The sequence below is a fragment of the Canis aureus genome, chromosome 14 (genome assembly GCF_053574225.1).
Source record: "Canis aureus isolate CA01 chromosome 14, VMU_Caureus_v.1.0, whole genome shotgun sequence".
Classification (NCBI taxonomy): domain Eukaryota; kingdom Metazoa; phylum Chordata; class Mammalia; order Carnivora; family Canidae; genus Canis; species Canis aureus.
Window position 1 is genome coordinate 39,568,593 of NC_135624.1, and position 20,202 is coordinate 39,588,794.

A 20,202-nucleotide genomic window follows, 5' to 3' on the forward strand; every position below is an offset into this window, starting at 1 on the left:
GCCGCGTCAGCACCCTCTTCCTGGGCCGCCCACCTGAACTCCTCACCCCAGCACACCTGCTGCCCCCAGGGCCCCCCGGAAGTGCTGACCAAGCTGCAGGGGCGACCTGAGCCCTGTGCATCCCACAGGAGTGTGGCCAGCCCTCCGCCCACATTCTCCAAGGCCACGCAGCCAAGAGGGAGACCCAGCGAGCAAGCCTGTCCTCACCTGGAAACTGGGGCCAACCCCCCACCCAGGGACCTCAATGTGCAGCCTCCCAGCTGGTACCGTTCACCACTCCTAGCAGGGTGGGAGGGTCTGGACCAGTGATGCCCTGGCCCCTCCAGCCCCAAACCCAGGGCTTTCCCTGCCGGGGGCATCCTGGGTGCAGCCTGCAACCGCCGGCCTGTGGGCACAGACCCTGGTGCCGTGGCCGCACCGCCGCCCCCATGACCAAGCGCCTCACACCTGCAGCTGGAGGTGTAAAATTCAATTTGCTCCTGACACCTCCTCCCGACACCCCTGGGGCCCGCGGCCACTGCGCAGAGCTGAGGAGGTGGCCGGCCGCCATTCTGGCGGGGGGGGGGGGGGGGTCTGTCCCCTCCCATCTGTCCCCGCTGCCGCCCACACCTCAGTGGCTGTTGCGTTTCTCAGGCCCCGGGAGGAGAAGGAGCTGAGAAATGCAGAGCTTCCCAGAATCAGAGACCCTGAAGCAGGCTTCAGAACAAAGGGGTCTGGATCCTGGAGGCTTTAGACCCTCGTGGGTTGAGGACTGGGGCTGGGGAAGGAGTGGGGGGGCAGGGGGCAGAACAAAGGGGAGGGGGACAGAGCAGGGGGGCGGGGGAGGGGCGGGGGAGGGGTGGAGGAGGGGACCCCTGAGCACCCGCAGCATCCTGCAGCCTTTCCAGAAGGGCAAGGACCTCCCAGGCGAGCTCCCCCCACCCTGGGCATCCTGTAGGCAGCTGCTCCTCACCCCACGGGGCCCTGAGCTCTGCAGGGGGAGGGTGTGGCCGACCCAGCGCTGGGTCCTGGGGCCCTCCGTCTGCCTGTCCCTGCCCGCCCTGCACCCACTCCCCACTGTGAGAGGAGCTGCTGCTTGTCGCCTCCTTTCCACAGGGGCCAGGCCCCTCCTATTAGGGGTGCCTCCCCCACGCCCTGACCCCATCTCCACGCCCCATCTCTCGGCTGGGAGCCAGGAGACAGAGAAGCTTCCATCTCTCGGGGCAGTGGGGACATCAGAGCTGCATCCCCCCGGCCCCGCGCCCCAGGCACTGCTTCTAGAGGGGGCACAGGTCCTGGGACGACTGGTGCCGGGTCCTCAGGGAGGAAGGCCCGGGGCCTGTTGGGGGGGGCAAGGCTGCAATGGGCAGCCCCTCGGGAGGGGCAGCGCTGGAGGGAGGGGCAGCCCTGGACCACCCCACCCGTGTGCCCAAACCACCCGGCACACACGCTCAGACACGCGTGCACCCTCACACCCACACACTCACCCTCACACACTCACACACCCCTGCCCCAGCCTCTCCCCGTTAGGGCTCAGGCTCCATCTCCAGGGCCCCAGAGCTGGAAAGGTGCCCCCAACCCGATGGATGGAGAACGGCACCATGACGAACTGAGGGGGCCAGTTTATTGGGACAGGACACGGATGTCGCTGTGGCGGGGCCAGCGCACTGGTGGGAGGCAGCGGGTGGGACACTCTCCTGGGTCCGAGCATCAACCTGCAGAACAACATTCCCATCAGCTGCCAGCTGGGCAGGGGGAGGCCCAGGCGGGCCCTAGGGAGGTGGCCTGGCTGCTACGGGGGCGGCGGGGGCGGGGGGCGCTCGGGCTCCCCCCTGCTCTCTCCCCCTCCCCCGTGGGCACCTGCCAGCTTCTGGTTCGCCAGGGTGACCGGTCTCCAGTTCACAGATGCGAACACAAGCTGTGAGAGGCCAGCAGCTGCCCAGACCCCAGCCTGGGTCTCCTGGGCCCGTGGGCCTGCCCTCCCGCCCTCCCCGGTCCACCCTTTCACTGCCGGGGAACTGCTGTGCACACCAGGGGTGGGGGGAGCCCCAGGGACCCCATGTCTACCAGGTCAGGCCCTCCCCGCCCCGCCCCTCCCCTCCCGGCCTCGGGCCTCCGGGAAGGTTTGGGAAGGGAGGCCCTTCGAGCAAAGGGAAGTGTGGCTTCTCCCACAGGGCCCGTGGACCCAGCAGGGCTGAAAGCCAGGGCCCAGCTCCCACCTCGGCTGTGGCCCGGCTGTGTGGGCCCGGCTGCGTGGTCCCAGCTCTGGAGCTGGCCCCAGGCTCTCTGGCCCGGTGGCACGCAGGGGCAGATCACGCACAGGCTGGTGGCCCGCACGGCGGCCACACCCTTGCTCTGCCTGCTGGCGCCTGGGCCCCAGGCCCCACAGCGCTCTGGGCTCCAACCTGTAGGCCCAGCTTCGCTCCCGGCCCAGGTGACGCCAGGGCAGGCCGGGGCCACCCCTGCCCCCAGTGGGTACGACACACAGCACTCAGCTGGCATCCTCTGAGGGCCCGGCCTCCACCTGAATTTTCTCATTTTTCCTAAAAAGAGGACTGCGGGGCGGGGGGAGGCGGGGGGGGGGGGCCACCCTGCAGGGGGCGCTGGGACCCAGGTGAACCCACGCTCTGACTTGCCGGGACCCTCCAGGACAGAGGAAGGGGGGGGAGGAGTTCAGCTCAGAACCCTGCCCCCACCCCGCCACGCCTCAGCCCTGCGCCCTGGCCCCTCAGCTCAAGCCTTGGGCTCCCGTCAAGCCCACCCCAGCTGGAGGGGCCTCTGAGCAGCGCGCCCCTCGTGACGTACCTGGGACACCAACTGCCAGGAGAGCCCTGGGGGCAGGTGGGGCAGCCCAGTGTCGCCAGGCATCGCAGCCACCGCCTCAACCTGGCGGGAGCAGCGCCGGACTGTCCCAAGCACCGCGCAGGACGTACTCACACTAGATCATTTGTTCACAGTTAACTGGGCTTTCTCCTGATTTTGGCCAATCCGGGGTCTACGGCAGGGGTGTCCCTGGGGCAGGCTCTGCCTGGAGCCTCTCAGTACCCACTGCTGCTTGGCCCCGACCACACGACCTCGCGCCCAGGGTCAGGGAGCGGTCACTGAGCCCCGGGGCCGCGTGACGGCGGCCAGCCTGCTGGGCCCAGGTGAAGGCCAAATGGCCTCGTGGAATCGAGCCTGAGGCAGGGGTCCAGGGTGGCCAGCCGTGACCGCGAACGCAGAGCCTGCTTCCAGCACAGGCCATCCCGGGGACCCAGCCCTCTCTGTGCCTGGGCACGCGGCGCCTCCCCTTCCAGCAGGCCACTCCCCTCGGTGCCAGTCTCTCCACGGGGGCCACTGTCACGGGACCAGCAGGTCCACACGCCCCACGCTCGTGCCCGGCTCCCAACACTCCCAGGGTCCCACTGACACTGGACTGAGACGAGACTCTTCACCTGCATTCACCACCTCCTGAAACGTGACCCTGACCTTGCCTGCCTTCTCCACCATCAGCAACGCTTTGCTGCAACCAAACATAATTTTCATGGTCTGTGCTGTCTCATTTCTTAAAAGGAGGGTCAGGTTCAGGATCACCTTTACCATGTGATCACGTGACCAGGGTCAGGGCTCAGGCTGTGACCAAGATCGGAGCTCAGAGTGTGGCCAGGTCACACTCAGTGCCCTCCCTGGAGCACTGCCTTTTGATTGACTGGGGCCAGACTACCCCGTGAGCTCCCCTGGCTGCACCCTGGTGACTGAGAGGCTTCTTGGAGCACAGGTGCCACACAGAGCCCTGGCCTGGCTCCCCAGGTCCTGAGGGGGACCATCCCCACCTCTCAGGTCGCTGTCAATGTCCTTCAGATGTGTCATTTTCTCATCCACAAACCACTCTGCCAAATGGCGCTGGCTACCATCCCGTGATGATGGGGACCTCAGCTGCCAGGAGATGGAGGCCCAGATCCCGCTGGCACCCTCCTCCTGTTGACGCGCCTGATGCCAGCCTCGGGGCCTGCTGGCCTCCAGACAGTATGACCAGGGTATGACACCACCTCCCACGGCTGCCACGCCAGCCCTATCGTCCTGCACCGAGGCTGGTGTGGGTCAACCCTGCCCTGGGAGGGAGGGGCCTGGGGGCCTGGCAGGGGGACACCTGGGGCCGTAGGTACTCTGCTGCTCCTTGCCGGTGACACTCTCCAAACAGCTTATTAGAAATTAATATTTAATCTTCATCTGTGGATTTAGCTTAATTATTCAATTTATTATTGCAATTACTGAGACACACCCGGAAGCAAAACTGCTTGCTTTGAGCAGCAGGGAGACAGCAGAAGGGGAGGGGTGTCCCACGCACACCAGGGCTGGCAGACTTGGCCCCGGGGGTTCTGGCCGGGTCCCGCCAGAGCATCCCGCTCTTCAGTAAACCCTCTTCTGTTGGCATTGGCTGGGGATGCCCCATTCCTCGCATCCTCCCGGTGGTGAGGCCTGAACCCCGCATCTAAAGGGGCTCTTGAAGGCAGAGCCCCATCCTCTGCTTGGTGTTGGAGGCCACGGTCAGGCCCGTCCTGTCGTTACAGCCCAGCCTTGGGGGAGGGACTGTCCCACCCGACACGGACGTGCCACCGAGTTCAGTGGCTTAGGTGGGGAGAGCAGTGTGGGGACTCCAGCTCTGGGTTGTCCCACCTTCACAGACAAGGTCTTTCCTCAAGTGGGGTGTCCCCGTGCCCTGCCATGGGCAGGGGGCTCACACTTCCCCAGGGAAGTTCCAGGGCTCCTCCCTCACTCATCTGCTGTGTGATCCCTGGGGAAGAGCAGAGGGTCCTGGCGGGGGTGGGGTGGGTGCAAGCCCGTGCCTCCTGCCCCCCAGTGGGTAAGGGACAATAATGCTGGCATGGCCAGGAGGGCTGACCCTGAATCCTCCCCAAGGCTGAGGGGGACATGGGGGTCAGGCTAGGTCCTAACCTTCCTGGTCTGGATGAGGCCCTCAGAGCTTCAGCCAACATCCATCAGATATGGCTACAAGCCCCCGGCTCCCGTCCCCCCAGTCACTGAGGGCCCAGAGCCCTGGGACAGCCCCCTGCAGGGACAGCACGGCCCCCTTGGATGGGCATTGGCCCAGAGCCAGGAGTCCTAGGCACCAAATCTGAGGCCGACAGGAGCTGGGGGATGGAGGGAGGTGGGGCAGAGAGAGGTGGCAGTGGCAGGGGGCTGCTCCAGGGACAGGGAGATGCACCGACCCTCTGTCCAGGAGTGGGGCAGAGTGGCCCACAGGCCTCGTGCGTCCTTCCCTGCCACAGGGACACAGGCCTGCAGGCTCAGATCGGGGGGATGTCATCCAGGCTTGGCTTTTAGGGATCAGCAGAACTCAAACCCCTGTTTCTGGGGGGTACAAGGTGCGGGCAGCTCAGTGGCCAGTCTGGGGACTGCTCACAGTCTGAGATGGGTACGTAGGGCCAACTACAGAGAGGAAAGCTGAAGGCCAAGAGCAAGATGGGGGGGAGCGGGAGGACCAGGCACCCAGGCCTCACCGCACGGCAAGGTCTTAGCGTCCCGAGCCCACTGAGGACGGAACGGGGGCTCCACGCACCACCTACCCGCGGCCACAAGCTTAGAAGGCCGCTAGCGGGTTCGCACTGGGCCGCGACGCCAGCCCCGCCCACCAGCCCCCGCCCCGCCCACCGCCCCGCCCCACCTCTAGTCCCAGCCCCGCCCCCAGCTCTAGTCCCAGCCCCGCCCACCGCCCAACCCCTGTTCTAGTCCCAGCCCCAGCCACGCCCACCGCCCCGCCCCACCTCTAGTCCCAGCCCCGCCCACCAGCCCCAGTTCCAGGCCGGCCCCGCCCCCACCTGCCTCAGCCCCGCCCATCTCCACCCAGCCCCGCCCCCAGCTCTAGCCCCAGCCCCGCCCACCGCCCCGCCCCAGTTCTAGTACAAGCCACGCCCACCAGCCCCAGCCACGCCCACCAGCCCCAGTTCCAGGCCGGCCCCGCCCCCACCTGCCTCAGCCACGCCCGCCCCCCCACACCAGCCCCAGCCCCGCCCCCAGCCCCAGGCCAGCCCATCCTCTGCCCCAGCTCCCCCCTTGGGTGCAGCCCCCACCTGCGGGGGGAAGATGGCCAAGCGGACAGCGGGGGCCCCAGCTGTGTCCCACCGTCCCACCGTCCCACCGCGCCACCCGGGCACCACGGGACAGCTGTTGCGGCCGCCGATCCCGGGCTGGACCTGGTAAGATGCGACAGTGTCGGTGCCACCCCCTCTCCGTCCTGTCCATCAGTGCCTCCCGTGCCACCCACGCACCTGCTGCCTTTTCCACCTTTCTCCCGGGGCTGCTTGGGTCCGGCCCTCCCCGTGTGGCCATGCGCCCAGCCACTGTGCCAGTGCCCAGCAACGGTGGGCGTCTGGGGACTGCTATGGCTCCCTCGGGCCCGCTAGGGAACAACTGCTCCGAACAAGCGGCCCCGGACACCTCCAGCCTCTCAGCCTGTTCGCCCACCACTCGTCTCCTACTCAGGGCCCTACACAGTCGGCCCCAGCCAGCTCGTGCCCGGGGCGCCACCCCCTGCGCGTGCACACTTTGCCGGGGCTGGGCCCTGGGCCTGGACTCCCCTCCTCCTTGCCTGACAGAGGAGCCTGTACTCACTTCTCAATACTCGGCTTTCACGAGCCACCTCCTCCAGGAAGGCCTCCGGGCAGAGCCGCCCCTCTGATGGCTTCCACTCTGCTCCTGGCCGTTGGGCACCTCACAGGCCTCCGTCCCCGAGGCTCTGAGCTGCTCGGGGCGGTGCCGGATCTGACCACAGGAGCAGCTGGCCGACGCGGAGGCGCTGGGGGATTTGCTGAATCACAGGGACACATCCCCGACGTCTGGGCTGCTCTGAGCTGTGCCCGTGTGCCCTGCCTGGGCAGCAGGGAGGACGAGACATGGCCCTGCTGGCTGGAGGGCCGCATGGGCGCGGCGGAGTGAGGCCAGCTGCGTCTCATCTCCATAAACCAGAGCGGGCACATGGTCACACCATTAACGCTGCCAGCGCCGATGGGGACAGCGACATAGCAGTGTCATTGAGGGCAGCCGCCCCCCCAGCAGGAGCCCAGCAGGCATCGTCTCTGATGCCCACAGGGGTCCCCGGAAGGTGTGACCCCGGCATACAGGCGAGGAAACTGAGGCAGAGCTCAGGCCTGCTCGCTGGTCTGTGGCACCTGCCCTCTGACCAGGAGCTGCGAGGCGGGTGGAGGCCCCAGAGGAGACGCTCCCAGGGTAAACCCCAAGGAGCCCCAGGACCCCGCAGGCCTGCTTGCAGCTGGGGCGAGGCTAGCGGGGCGGCCCAAAGCCACCAGGCCCCCGTGACCCGACTCCCAGGCCTCCGACCGACCAGCTCAGCACAGACAGGTCGTCTGACTCCTTCCCCGAACTTTGGGGACAGAAGGTGCCACCATTCAGGTAATGGGCACCACGGAAGCATCCGCGGGCCCCGGGGACACGCCGGACCGTCGGACGACAGGGTCACACAGACCGAGTGGGAAACCTGGCTCTGGCGCTCCCGGCTGTGACGGGGCGGCCACCTAACCTCTGCAGGGCTTTCCCTAGCAGTCCCAGCTCCGGAAGGATCATCCCCCGTGCTGCCCCCCGCCCAGGACGGCCCGTCATCCGGCCGCGTCAGTGCCCCCGTCTGAAAAATGGGCGCACAGTGGCATCTGGCCGGGGCTGTGGAGAGGACGCGGTGAGGCGGCCCCGCGAGGCTCCGACCCACGCTCCGGTTGCAGAAGGCGGACACGGAGACACAGCTGTCCCCCCTCCCAGGGTGATGCACTCAGGTCCCTTAGTCACATTCCAGCCTCTGGGAGGGGGAGCGGACAGTCACGGGTCCTCACCGACCACACACACAGGCACACGTGAAAACACACACGTGTGTGTGTGCACTGCAGACAAGCGTGGACACAAAATCCTCTGCACCCCCGCGCGCGTCCCACATGGAAATCAATGCCTTCAGCTCCGTACTCCACGGCTTTTGGAAAACATTACAAATACGATTTGCTAGAAGCCTCTATTTAGCCCCTTCAATTTTTGTGCGCATGAAAAACATTTCATTGATTGTTGCCTGGATTCGGTTCCATAATCTTCCATCCCTTGGAGCCCAGCCTGTGGGCCAGCAGGGAGCCCGGGACCCAGCACAGGCACCCGCCAGCGCTCCGGGCCCCCCCTTCACCCACCCAGCCCTGCTTCGTGGCTGCGGTGGCCTGCTGACCACACAGGGACCTACGAACAGTCCACAGTGACCGGAGTCCGACATGGAGAAGGTCCTGGGTCGACCCAGAAGGACAATGGGGGGTGGGGTTGGCCCCAAGGACTCCCTTGCTTCTCCAAAGCTCCACAGCCACCATCTAGACAGCGGTGCGCCAGCCACACCCCGGGAGCGAGGGCCACAGGCCCTCGCCCTCTGCCCCCTGGACCCGAAGGAGTCTCAGCTGGGCTCTGCGTCCACCTCCGGACACCGCGGTGCTGTGGGCAGAGCTGGGGACACGAGTTACTGTAACTTCAGCTTCTGAGCCCAACATGCTGAGCCAACCGCGACACAGGGTGGGCATGCTGGCTCCTGCCACTGTGTTGTCCTCCGTGCCGGCCAGGGCTCCCGAAGCCTGACCCTGACCACAGACTGTCTACACGCTGAACCCTGTTCTTGGTCACATGTTGAGCCCTGACCCTGGTCACACCCTGAGCCCTGACCCTGGTCACACTCTGAGCCCTGACCCTGGTCACACCCTGAGCCCTGACCCTGGTCACACTCTGAGCCCTGACCCTGGTCACACCCTGAGCCCTGACCCTGGTCACACTCTGAGCCCTGACCCTGGTCACACCCTGAGCCCTGACCCTGGTCACACTCTGAGCCCTGACCCCGTCACACTCTGAGCCCTGATCCTGGTCACACACTGAGCCCTGCACCCTGTCACACTCTGAGCCCTGACCCTGGTCACACACTGAGCCCTGACCCCGTCACACTCTGAGCCCTGATTCTGGTCACACACTGAGCCCTGCACCCTGTCACACTCTGAGCCCTGACTCAGTCCCAGACTAGCCTTCATGCTTCCTGTAAACTGAGTCCAGGGAGTCTGGGGGACTGAGGCTGGCCACACACAGTCCTTCCCCACAGGGGAGACTCCTGGCACCGGGCTTGTGCAGGCGAGTGAGCACCACATCCTGACCAGGTGGGAGGCAGACTTGCAAGCCCCCTGTAATGGGGGAATAGCTGAGCCCCTGGGGGGTGGGGGTGGTCACAGCCACGGGGGTGGGTGATGGTGCACGGAGGTGGCCCAGAGAGTGGGCGCGACCCAGGGGCTCCTTTGCCTGCTTGGAACTGCCAAATGGCACGGTCTCACCCGGCACCCAGAAATGGCCACGTGCACCTGACTGTCTCTGTCACCGGCTTCTTCCAAGTCCGGGAAGGAGCTCCTCCCTCAGAGGCTGCTTTTCTCTGCGGAAATAATCCCCCCTGCATTTGAATCAAGCCTCTTCCTTCCTCAAACTGCTGTTTATATTTAGCTGCCTTTGTCCTCAGAGCAGCTTGGCAGAGAGGGAAAGAGGGCAGCCCCCTAGCCCCGTCTCTCTGGGGCCTGGGCCGAGGGCGGCCTCCAGGTCCCCAGGGGGACCCCGTCCCCAGACGGCTGCGACAGGCAGGCAGCGTGTGGGGTGCCGGGCCTCTCCACCGGCCTGGTGGGCGCGCCAGAGGGGATGTTCCCTGCGTGGTGCCTGCCACCGCCCTTGGCTCCCTCTGGCGCAGGGAAGGGCCCGGGGTGCACAGCCGTGGGGTGACTTGGGAAATGTGGAGGACGAGAGAGGGGCTGCTGGGGGACATAGAGACCCCGGCCCCGGAGGAGGAGCAAGGGGAGGGTCCGGCCCTTACAGCCCCTCCCTGTCCTCCAGACCACGGGGACCCACGTGCTGGCCCCAGAGCCCCCTTCCTCCTTCTGGGCGCATCTGCGTGGCCCCTGCAGACTCCCCCACACAGATGAGGGTCATGGCTCTAGACCTCATGGTGGCCTCCAGACCTCATGGTCGTGCTGCCCTGCCAGGCCTCCTCTGTCCCTGCTCCTGAGCCCCAGCTGGGGGCCACCGGGGTGGGGGGCAGGAAGCACTGGCTCCAGAAGGGCCCCGGAGGATGAAGGTCAGTCCCATCGGGGCAGCCCCGAGGGCGGGCAGGGAAGCTGCCTGGGGCCCGGCCCTTCCCAGGGCTCAGAGGCCCGTGCCCCTGCCGCCCCGCCACCTGGCCTGCCACTTGGGACAAGTTGCCACCCTCACCTGGAGAGCAGACCCTGCCTGCCGTCCCACCACCCAGGAATCCAAGCCCTGACCCCATGCAGAACCTGCACGGACCCCGGTGAAGCCAGGCCACCTGGGGTTTCCGTGTGTCCCGCCTGATGCGAGGGGAGCAATGGATACGCCGAGCGGGGTGGGGTTGGTGCACGGGGCGCTCCCAGGGTGGGACCTGCCCCCCTCGGGGTGCCGGGAGCACCATCAAGGTGATGGATACGCAGGGTGCACACGCTGCAGGCTGACGGCCTACGTGTCTCCCTTCAGCACCCCACCCCCGTGACCTCCCAGCCCAGCCTTAGGGACAGTGTGACCCAAGGAGAGGCTGGCCACCAAGGACAGGGCTCAGGGCTGCCAGGGCTCTGCACCCCCCACTTTGGGGCTCAGCCTGGTTGGGGTGGCTCTTGTCCAGAAAGCAGCACTTCCCAGACAAGTCTGGATGGAGGAGCCCAAGGGCTCTGGACTAGGTGACTCCACGGAGCCTCCTACAGCCCGCGCTCACCTGCTGCCCACACAGAGGCCGTCACGGGCCGTGGTGGGGACCACAGGGAACAGTGAGCACGGAACACCCAGGGCCTGCTTGCCCCTCCCCGAGACCCTTGCCCAGCCCTGTGGTCTCCCAGCACAGGGCTGGGAGCTGGTCCGGTCCGCACACCACACACCCCTCCCTGCAGCGCTCCGGGGCCGAAGCCGCCTCCCGGGGGCCCCTAGGTCCTCCCACCCCGGGTCACGCCCTGCGAGGGGGCCCCTCACGCCGCGGCTGGCCCGGAGGCAGTGGTAGGATGCTGCAGGAGCGACCAGGTGTGGTGCGCCCGGCTCTCGGGGACCCCTTGCCCTGCGGGCCTCTGTGGGGCAGCCGGATTCCAGCTGGCTCCCCTGGCCCCATCAGGCCCTCGGGTGGTGCGGCCCCGGCCCCACTGCCTGCACCCACACGAGGGCTGAGCCGAAGAACCAGCTGAGCCCCTTCCTAATTCCTGGCCCGCAGAGGCTGAGATAATCCAGGTTGATTGCTGTTTTCAGCCACTAAGTTTGAGGTCCCTTTGCTCCACAGCTTGGAGAACACAGACACGGGCTCCGCACGCGGCAGCTCCGCTCGGCCACTGCAGGTGCTTCACAGGCTCTGGGTCCGGCTCCCGTCCGCTCGGGCTCCTGCCCAGGGCCCGGGGCCCAGCAGGGGCTCGGCACCCACGGTCCACCCCCCCGCCCCCCACCAGCGGCCCTGTTCCCTGCCCCGGGGCCCTGGCACCTGCCCGCTGCACCACCCAACACGCTCTGCTCCTGGCTGTCCGGGGAGCCGCCAGTCGGGACCTCCCCTTTGGCTGTGGGCTCCAGGAAGAGGGCCCCCACCTGCTGTGTCCCCTGCTGGGTTGCCGGGGCCAAGCCCAGGCCTGACACGAAGAGGACGGATGGACAGACAGATGAGAGGGAAGGTGGAGGGACAGATGGCGCAGAGCAGTCGGGGCACTCACCGTCGGGGGCATTACTTTCGGATGGAGGTGGCAGTGGTGAGGATGATGACCAGCAGGACGGTGACTCCAGCCGACAGGACGTGGCACTTGATCTTGCGTCTCTGGAGCTGAGAGACAGAGAGTGCAGTTGTCACGGTGCCCTGAACCCCGGCCTCCCATCCCGGGGGCACGTGGTGCAGGCCTGCCAGGGGCTCGGGGCTCCCCCGGAGCTGCACACGTGCTCGCTCAAGAGCCAAAGCCAGGCACAAGGGAGCGACGCCGGAGGGCCAGCGGGACGGCCAGCTCCAGGGTAGTGAGGCCTGGACGTCCCAGGTGCCCCCCGCCCCCCACCAGCAGCTCGGATTCTCCTGCAAGTAGAGGATGAGGCCACTGACTTCAGGAGCACGTTCAAAAGCTTGGAAAGTACAGAGCCTGGGATCCGGCAAACACCAGACCCATAGTCCTCTCGTCTTCCTCTTCCTATGTTGTTGTAGTTATTATTCTTTGTTTAGTATTATTTACTTATTTTTGAGAGATAGAGCGAGTGAGAGGGACGGATGGAGCACAGGAGCGTGGGGAGGAGCAGAGAGACACGGAGAATCTCAGACTCCCTAGCAAGCACGGAGTCAGACGCGGACGGAGTCGACCCCACGACCCCGAGACCGTGACCAGAGCCAAAATCAAGAGCCGATGCTCAACCGACTGAGCCACCAGGCGCCCCTCGTTCTGGTTATTAGCAGTTTGACAAGTTGTGGGGCCCACCACTTAAGACCTCATGGAGAGGAAGACACATAGGTCTGTGCTGGGGATTCATGGGTGGATGGGGGTTCAGAGGCTTCTGGAAGAAAGGAGGCTTCGTCTGGGCCCTGGAGGTGGGGTGGGGACGCCTCGGGCAGGCCAGGAGGTGGGAGGCAGGGGCAGGGGGGAACCTAGGACAAAATGGGACTGAAAATAAGCTGGTCAGTCACCAAGTGGCCAGAGCCGGGTGGGCGTGGGGAAGCAGGGGAGACAGATGGGATGGGTGCGATTGTACAGGGGTTTGGGCAGCGCCCGAGACAGCACAGAGACAGCGAGGAATTTTAAGCAGGGAGACAGTGCAGTGAGGAGGCCACTTGGGAAGCAAATGCGGGGGTGTGGGTAGGCACAGGGCCAGGAGGAAAGCTGATCCGTGCAAGGGCGGGAGTCCGGGGCCGAGGAGGGAGGATCGGGGGAGACAGGGCCAAGACCAGGAGACAATCCTCAGAACGTGCTGTGACTGAATATGCAAGGGAAAGGGAACAGAGAGTCAAGGGCGGGTCCCCTGGGTTGCCCATCTGGGTCATCAGGTGGATGTTGGGGCTCCCCATTCATTTATCCATCCGTTATTCCACCTACCCACCTACCCATCCCTCCATCCACCCGTCCAGCCCCCCACCCATCCATCCAGCCGCCCATCTGTCCATCCATGTAGCCAACGCCCCATCCACGCGCACATACACCCACCCGCCCGTCCTCTAACCATCTACTTTCTCAAAATGGTTATGGGGATTGGGGCAGTGAGGCCATGAGGGAGGGAGGGGATTGGCGGGGACAGAGGGAGTCGGGAGGCTTCTTGGAGTAGGTGGGGCTGAACCTGGCTTTTGGAGGGGGTGCTCACGATGAGGTTTGGAGTGAGGATTCCGTCCCACTGTAGGGTGGCATCGGGGATCTGCTGGGGGTGGATGGGTGTTCAGACCCCTGGCGCTGCCTCAGTGTCCTTCCACTTTGGAAGGGATCCACACACCAGCTTGAAGATCAGCCACCGTCGGGGCCCCTGGGTGGCTCAGGGGCTGAGCGTCTGCCTTTGGCTCAGGGTGTGACCCCGGGGACCCGGGATCGAGTCCCACATCGGGCTCCCCACGGGGAGCTTGCTTCTCCCTCTGCCTGGGTCTCTGCCTCTCTCTGTGTCTCTCTCATGAATAAATAAATAAAATCTAAAATATATCTATATTTCTATATATCAGCCACCATTTGAATAACTCTGCTTCCCAGCCCCAAGGGCAGTATTACTACCCTGGGGCCTAGGTCAGGACACCGGGCCAGAGGGGTTACGTGGCCTCCCCAGGGCTTCCAACGTGGTGCCTACAGCTCTGAGGCTCGGGTCTCAGGTCTCCCTGCCCCAGCTGTTGTCATGGGTCACGCGCCAGCTGCGTGCGGGAGGGGGCGGGGGGGCCGGGAGGCCCAGGGTGAATGAGAAACACACCTCCAGTTGCTCCCAGCTGGGGGTGGGAGGGCAGTGGAACCCACAGCCTGCTAGCAGGGCAAGGGCATCTGCGCCAAGGAGCAGCTCAGCGCCCAGGGCGGCGCCCGGGCCAGGCCTGGCCAAGGACCCTGGTGTGCGTCCTTGGTGCACACACACAAGCCGCGTCCTCATCCGCAGGGCAGCTGCCCTTTCCTGAGCCTTCGCTCACAGGGTGGGTCCTGTCGACGCCCTGGTCGGCGGATGGCTCAGAGAGTGAAGTAACCGGCCCAAGGCAGCCAGCTTGTGAGCTGTGGGGTCCAGATTCGAACCTGGAGCCCAGCGATGCAGCCGGCCCTTGCAGAGCGGCTGACGTCACAGATGTGCCCTCAGGTAGTAGGCCTGACCCTCTGCACACACCCTGAAGGAAGCTTAGGCCCAGGACCAGCTACATGCTTCCTCACCAGCCCCCCGCGTGGCTCCGGGCGCCCCGGGGGAGGCAACGCACCCTACGAGCACAGCAGCAGGGCTCAGGCGTGGCCCGGGCATGGCGCTGACCTCCCCGAGGCCCCAGGGCCTGGCCATCCCATCTGTGCGGCCCACACAGAGTCCGGCCTCACACTCACCGTCTGCCAGGGCAGCGTCCACGCCTCCCCTGCCTGGGCCCAGGTCACCCTCCTGGACCATGACAGTGGCCTTGTGCTGGACGGCGGCCAAGTGCCTCCTTAGATGTGACCTGCACTCAGGCCCGTCCTTCCACGTCTACCTTCCCTGCTGCACCTCACACCGGCGGGGAACTGGGAGCCCAGGGGCATCCGCAGGGACCAGGCTTGGGTGAAGAAGCAGCAGGGATCAGCTGGAGAGGAACCGGGGGTGGGTGGGGGGTGACACGCGATCCCCTGGGACCCTCCAAACCAACCCTCGGCCTCCACCGAGCTGCCCTTCCAGCAAGACACCGCTGGGCCTCCCTCCCCGGACTTCAAGGGGAAGCGGTGGGCGGGGCGCTGACAGGCAGGCGCCAGGGGCCCCCAGAGGCGCACCCAGGACATATGGTGGGGGCGGAGGCAGCCCTTTGATGGGGAGCTCAGCGGACCCAGCCGGCAGGAGGCACAGCCCCACCCCTGCACCTGCTGCCTCCCCTGCAGGTGGGTAGCCACGTGCAAAGGCCCCGCTCCTGCCTGGGCGGGGGGAGGGGTGCTGTCCAGGAGCAGCAGACCACCCCTCATCAGCACCCAGCAGCAGGAGGAGGGGCAGAGGGCGGGGCAGGGCACACTCCGCGGGGACCTGGTAAAGCAGGGACAGCCTTCCTCGGGGAGGCGTGGGCTTTCCCAGGGAGTAGCACTGCCGCCGAGAGGGGACGGGCCGGGGCCACACAAGCCTGGGAGCACCGGACTGGGGCTGTTTCGAGAGGCAGTGGGGCTGCCAGGGGGTGGATGGTTGGGGCCCAAAACAGCCCCCCATGAGCCCCTGTTCTCCAGGCTGGGGAGACACTGTTGGCCACCTCAAGCCCTCATGACCCACACGGCGGGCCCTGCCCGGTCCTAGTGGTCAGAGGGGGAGTGTTGGCAGCAGTGACCTAGGAAATGTGACATGGGCTGAAGTGCGTCCCCAGATTCATAGGCTGAAGTCCCAGCCCCCAGGAGCCCGGGGTGGGACTGTATTTGGGGACGCGCGGCCTTTATGGAGGAGACCCTGTTAGTGAGCTCCTGCGGAGGGGGGGCGCTGGTCTGCCTTGACCAGTGTCTTTGGAAGACGGGACACGCGGGCGCAGGTGTGCCGGGGGGCCGCCGTGTGGACGTGGGGACGGCTGTCTGTCCACTAGCCAAGGGGACAGGCTCGGACCGGGCTCTCCCTCAGGGCCTCACAAGGAGCCGGCCTGCCGGGCACTGACCTTGGATCTGGATTCACCTCCCGATGGGGGACAGGAAACACTGGGCGCGGCCCCGCCTGTGGTCATTAACTGATTCCAGCCCCGTCCGGCTCCCGGGGAGCCTGCACGCTGGCCTCTGGACGGAGCTCAGGGGTGGCACCGAATCTCGGCCTCGTCCGGCCCAGCCCGGGGCGCCCTTTGCCAGAGCGGAGCTGACTTCTGTCCACCGGCTTGCCCAAAGCCCTGGCCGCCCTGGACGCCCGCGGGTCCCAGGGTCTGGGGACAGAGGGCGAGGCCCAGCAGCAAGGGGCCACGGTCACTCTCGGGGAGCGGGGCTGGAGCCCCCCAGGCCCCTACCCAGGTCCCATGCCCATGCAGTTGTCATGAGGCCTCCGGTGATGGGGGGGGCTCCCAAGACACAGTGGGGCCCCGTCCTGATGGCTGCCGGCCTGCATCCTGGGGGGGATGGTGCTGGGCACCTCACGCTGACCACGTGAGGCCGTGGGGTTTGCCCTTACTGGGCAAACACAGCCGCCCTCCCCGCTCACGGTGACACTGGGACAGGGCGGCTGCCGTGCGGGGCACGAGGGCTTGAGGTGGCTGAGGGCGTCTCCCCAGCACGCAGAACTGGGCGGGGCTGTTCTGGGGCCCGAACTATCCAGGCCCCAGCGTTGGTCCCCCCCAGGGAGGGGGCAGGAAGGAAAGGGCAGGGAGCAGACCCCACAGGGAACAGGGGTCCCAGCCCCGCCGCCCCTGGTGGGGTCAACGGCTGCATCTGCCTACCTTCCCCCCACACTTCTGCTCTGGGTACTGGTCCTCGCCGCCCCCAGAGCCGCCCCGATTAATCACTCTTAAATGACAGACCCCGGGCTGATGGCGGGATTAACCGGCATGAGGCTCTTGACTGGGGCCCAATTAGTGGGGTGGGGACAGGCGGTGGGCTCCCTGCAGGAGGGCAGAACGGATGTGGGCTGGGGAAGGGCTACCCTCCGTCCCAGGCCCCAGGGCCGGGCACCCCTGCTCCTCCTTCTGCCTGGCGCGCCCTCACACTCACGCCCCGAAACCCACCCCTAGCACTGCCGCCGCCTCCAGGATGCCCTCCGCGGCCCCTGCTCCCGTGGCTGCCGGCCCGCCCCTTCCTCCCACCAGGACACTGGGAGGCCATGGCCACCGCTTCCCCAACTGGGCAGAGCTGAGTGGAAAGGCAAGGGCCGAGCGGAGGGCACCCCGTGCCCACCGGGGGCCCTACCACCACCCTCTGGCCTCTGCGGGCTCCGTGTGCACCCTGAAGAACGACAGATGCGGGGCCATCAGTCCAGCAGGCACGCACCCAGCTGCCACTCTCTCCACTAAAAGGAGGGTACGGGGTGTACCCCCAGCACAGGGAGTGTGAGGCGGCAGGCTGGGGTGGGGGAGGCAGCCCGCCGAGCTGGGGAGGGGCGCCAGGCCTGTGGAGGGGTGTGGTGTGGTCAGGGGGAGGGCCTAGCTCCTCCCAGCCTCAGGAGTGGGGCGGGGGTGGGGGGGGGTGCTTAAGGACCTGAGGCTTCCACCCCCACAATTTTCTGGGACTCCAGGCCCAGTGGAGGGAGGCGGGGAGGAGCCAGAGCTGGGGTCAGAGTAGAGGCAGGGTAGCCAGCAGTAGGGTCCCCCAGGGCAGCCCAGGACCCGGGAGAGCTTTCTTCAAGGCCCCCATGCACCCCCGGCCGCTGCACCCCCAGTAGAGGTCAAGGGCTCACACCTGCACACACACCCTTCCAAGCAGCATTTTACCGCCCCAGACTTAGACCCGGCAGGATGTAGGGACCCCACGCAGGGGGCAGCATCTTCATCACAAAGGACAGAACACAAAGCAACAAAACTCAAAGAACCAGAGTCTGTGCAGGAAACGAAGGGAAGTCGGGGTGACCAGCACGATTGTCAGAGACCAAGGAGGATGCCCAGGGGACAGTCTGGGGGGGAAGGCCTGGCAGTGGGGGGCAGCCAGGGATGGTGGTTCCCCCAGCTCTCCAAGCCCCGCCCCAGCCCTCCAGGCCCCGCCCTGAGCCCTCCGGGCCCCGCCCCCTGCACCTGTTGCTGCGCACAAGGTGGGTGCTGGCGGGGTGGCTGCCCACAGGACTGGAGCCACGTCCCAACCACCCCACCCCCACCCCAACCGCGCCGTGGGGCACCAGTCAGGCGAGAGTGGGGCACGTGGGTTTAGGGCAGCTCGGGGCCGGGAGGTCAGGACGGGCTGGTGCTCTGGCCACCTCCCAGCTGCCCGCCCAGCACCCGGAGCAGGGCCTGGGGACCAGAAAGGTCACGGCTCGGCAGGCAGGGCCAGGCGGTGACCTAGTGACAACCAAGGCCCCGCAGTGACGCTGCACACCTCGCCTGCCCAGACACCCACTGAGGGATGGAGGGGACTTGCCCATGGAGCTGCTGCATGACCATCGGCCCTCAAGCCCGCGGGCAGGGCCCCCACTACCCTCGTGGGCAGGGCACGGGCACAGGTCCTGCACCTTGTTCTCCCTCCAAGGGACAGGGCCGGGCGTTGCCCCGGGTGCTGGCTCTTCACCTGCCACCTGCCCCCGGAAGCTGTCTTGGGCAGTCACCCCCTCCCACCGAGCCTCATGCAACAACTGCTCTCATGGCTTCTCTGAAGGGGGAGGCCCGCCTGGACCCAGCCTGTGCCTCTCTCTCCACGCCGTCCCCTCAGCCCTGAGCTCCAGGACAGGCCCCTGCTGCAGGTGGCTGGGAGCCCCAGCCCAATGGGGTCTGCATGCAGTGGGTGCTCACTAGAGGGGCCCAGGCAGCTGGAGGCCTCGGTGCCCTAGACCCGAGGCGGGGCCTCACCCCGGGCTCTGCTGCCCCGCGCTACAGCCGTCCAGAGGGCTCAGGGGTCGGGGTCCTGGAAACCTGTCTCCAGCAGCCAGGGCTCATCGGGGAGCAAAGAGGGAGCAAAGAGAAAGGAGGGAGGGCTTGATAGATGAGGGGGTGATGGGCACGTGGGCATTAGGTGCTGGCCTCAGACTCAGTGGGCCCAAGGGCAACCCCCTGCCCCGTGTGCGGGGACCCCTGCTGGCACCCAGGACCTTGGGGGCTGGTCCCAGTGGTCCCCGTGAGGATGCCCAGGGGCTCCCGGGGAGGGAGCCGGGCTGACACCTGCACGTGGGACTCCTGGGCCACGCGGCTCTGTGTCCTCCCTCAGCCAGGCGCTCAGTCCCCCGACCCCACCAGCACCCTCATTCTGCCCCCAGGCTGCCCAGCCCCCACCCCACTCCTCAGAAGCCGCTTCCCATGCAAATATATTCAGAATACATGACATTTCAGAAACATCTATTTGTATATATTTAGACTCCATTTCAAAAGAATTATTCAAAATCGGAGCCATTTGGATAGATGGGTGTGGAACGGATTGTTTCTTAAGTGTTCACGTTAAAAATACCATGTTTTCTAAGTGGATCACAAATGCTGTAATTATTGAAATGGGCACATTTTGCTGGGGAAAAATACAGAATCATGACTTGATTTATGAATTCTGTGTCCTGAGGACAGGGCACAAGGGCACCGGCCCCACGACAGGGCTCCGAGGGGCACCCGCCCCATGATGGGGTTCAGGAGGGCGCTGAGAGGGGCACCCGAACCACAACAGGGCTCTGAGGGGCACCCTCCCTGGGACGGTGCTCCAAGGGTGGGGGCAGTGCTCCAGGGCAACCACCCAAGACATGATGGCATGGGGAGACACCGAGAGCTGGTGGCTCTGACCCCCGAGCACCTCCTCACCCTGGGGCCCATCCCCAGGGGACAGACAAGTGCAGGGGTGGGGGCTTGAGGAGGCAGGTGGAGGTCAGCGTCCGAGGCACAAGTGGGAGCTGGCTCTGGGGTTCTGAGGTCAGGTAAGGAGCTCGCTCCCCCGGGGCCCGGGACCTGGAGGGCTGGAGTGGGGGCAGCCTGGCTCGCTCCTCAGTTTCCTCACCTGCGAACCCGCTCTCACAAGGTAGGGGAGGAGGAAGGACCTGGAAGGGCGCCTGGAACGGCCAATCATGGCCGAGGTGCTGACCTGCATGGGGGGGGGGCAGGCCTCACTCTTGCTCTCCTCACCCCCCCACCCTCTGGCCCCCTGGGGAAAGCCCCGCTTGCACACTCCTGGCCTCCTGCAGGGCCTCGCCAGCCTGCCTCCTCTTCCCTAAATACGCCCCGAGCCCTGGCCTCAGGGCCTTAGCATCTGCTGCTCCTGCTGCCTCACCCACCCCACCCCCTTCTCCACCTGCTCAGGTCCCAACCCCAGGGCAGCCGTCCTGCGCCTGGGGGTGGGGGGGAGGAAGGATCCCCACCCCCTGTCCCCAGTGACCGGGCGGCTTGTCCCCTCCGAGCCTGTGGCTGGTGCCGGCCAGGCACACCAGGCAGGGTCACTGGTGGGGACAGAGGGCGGCCAGGGCGCCAGACCCGAGGCA

At 66.3% G+C, this 20,202-nt stretch overlaps 1 protein-coding gene across 2 annotated transcripts in view; it reads right to left on the bottom strand.

Moving 5' to 3' along the window:
• Nucleotides 1-1,583: 1,583 nt before the first annotated feature.
• Nucleotides 1,584-20,202, bottom strand: part of TSNARE1 (t-SNARE domain containing 1) — a 146,594-nt gene continuing 127,975 nt past the window's right edge. For both annotated transcript variants that reach the window (XM_077847462.1, XM_077847460.1), the window contains 2 exons: nt 11,724-11,830; nt 1,584-1,694 (listed from right to left, as the gene is read on the bottom strand). In XM_077847462.1, coding sequence (XP_077703588.1) covers nt 11,735-11,830 — 96 coding nt within the window. In that variant the 3' untranslated portion in view covers nt 1,584-1,694; nt 11,724-11,734. The remainder of the gene's footprint in view (nt 1,695-11,723; nt 11,831-20,202) is intronic.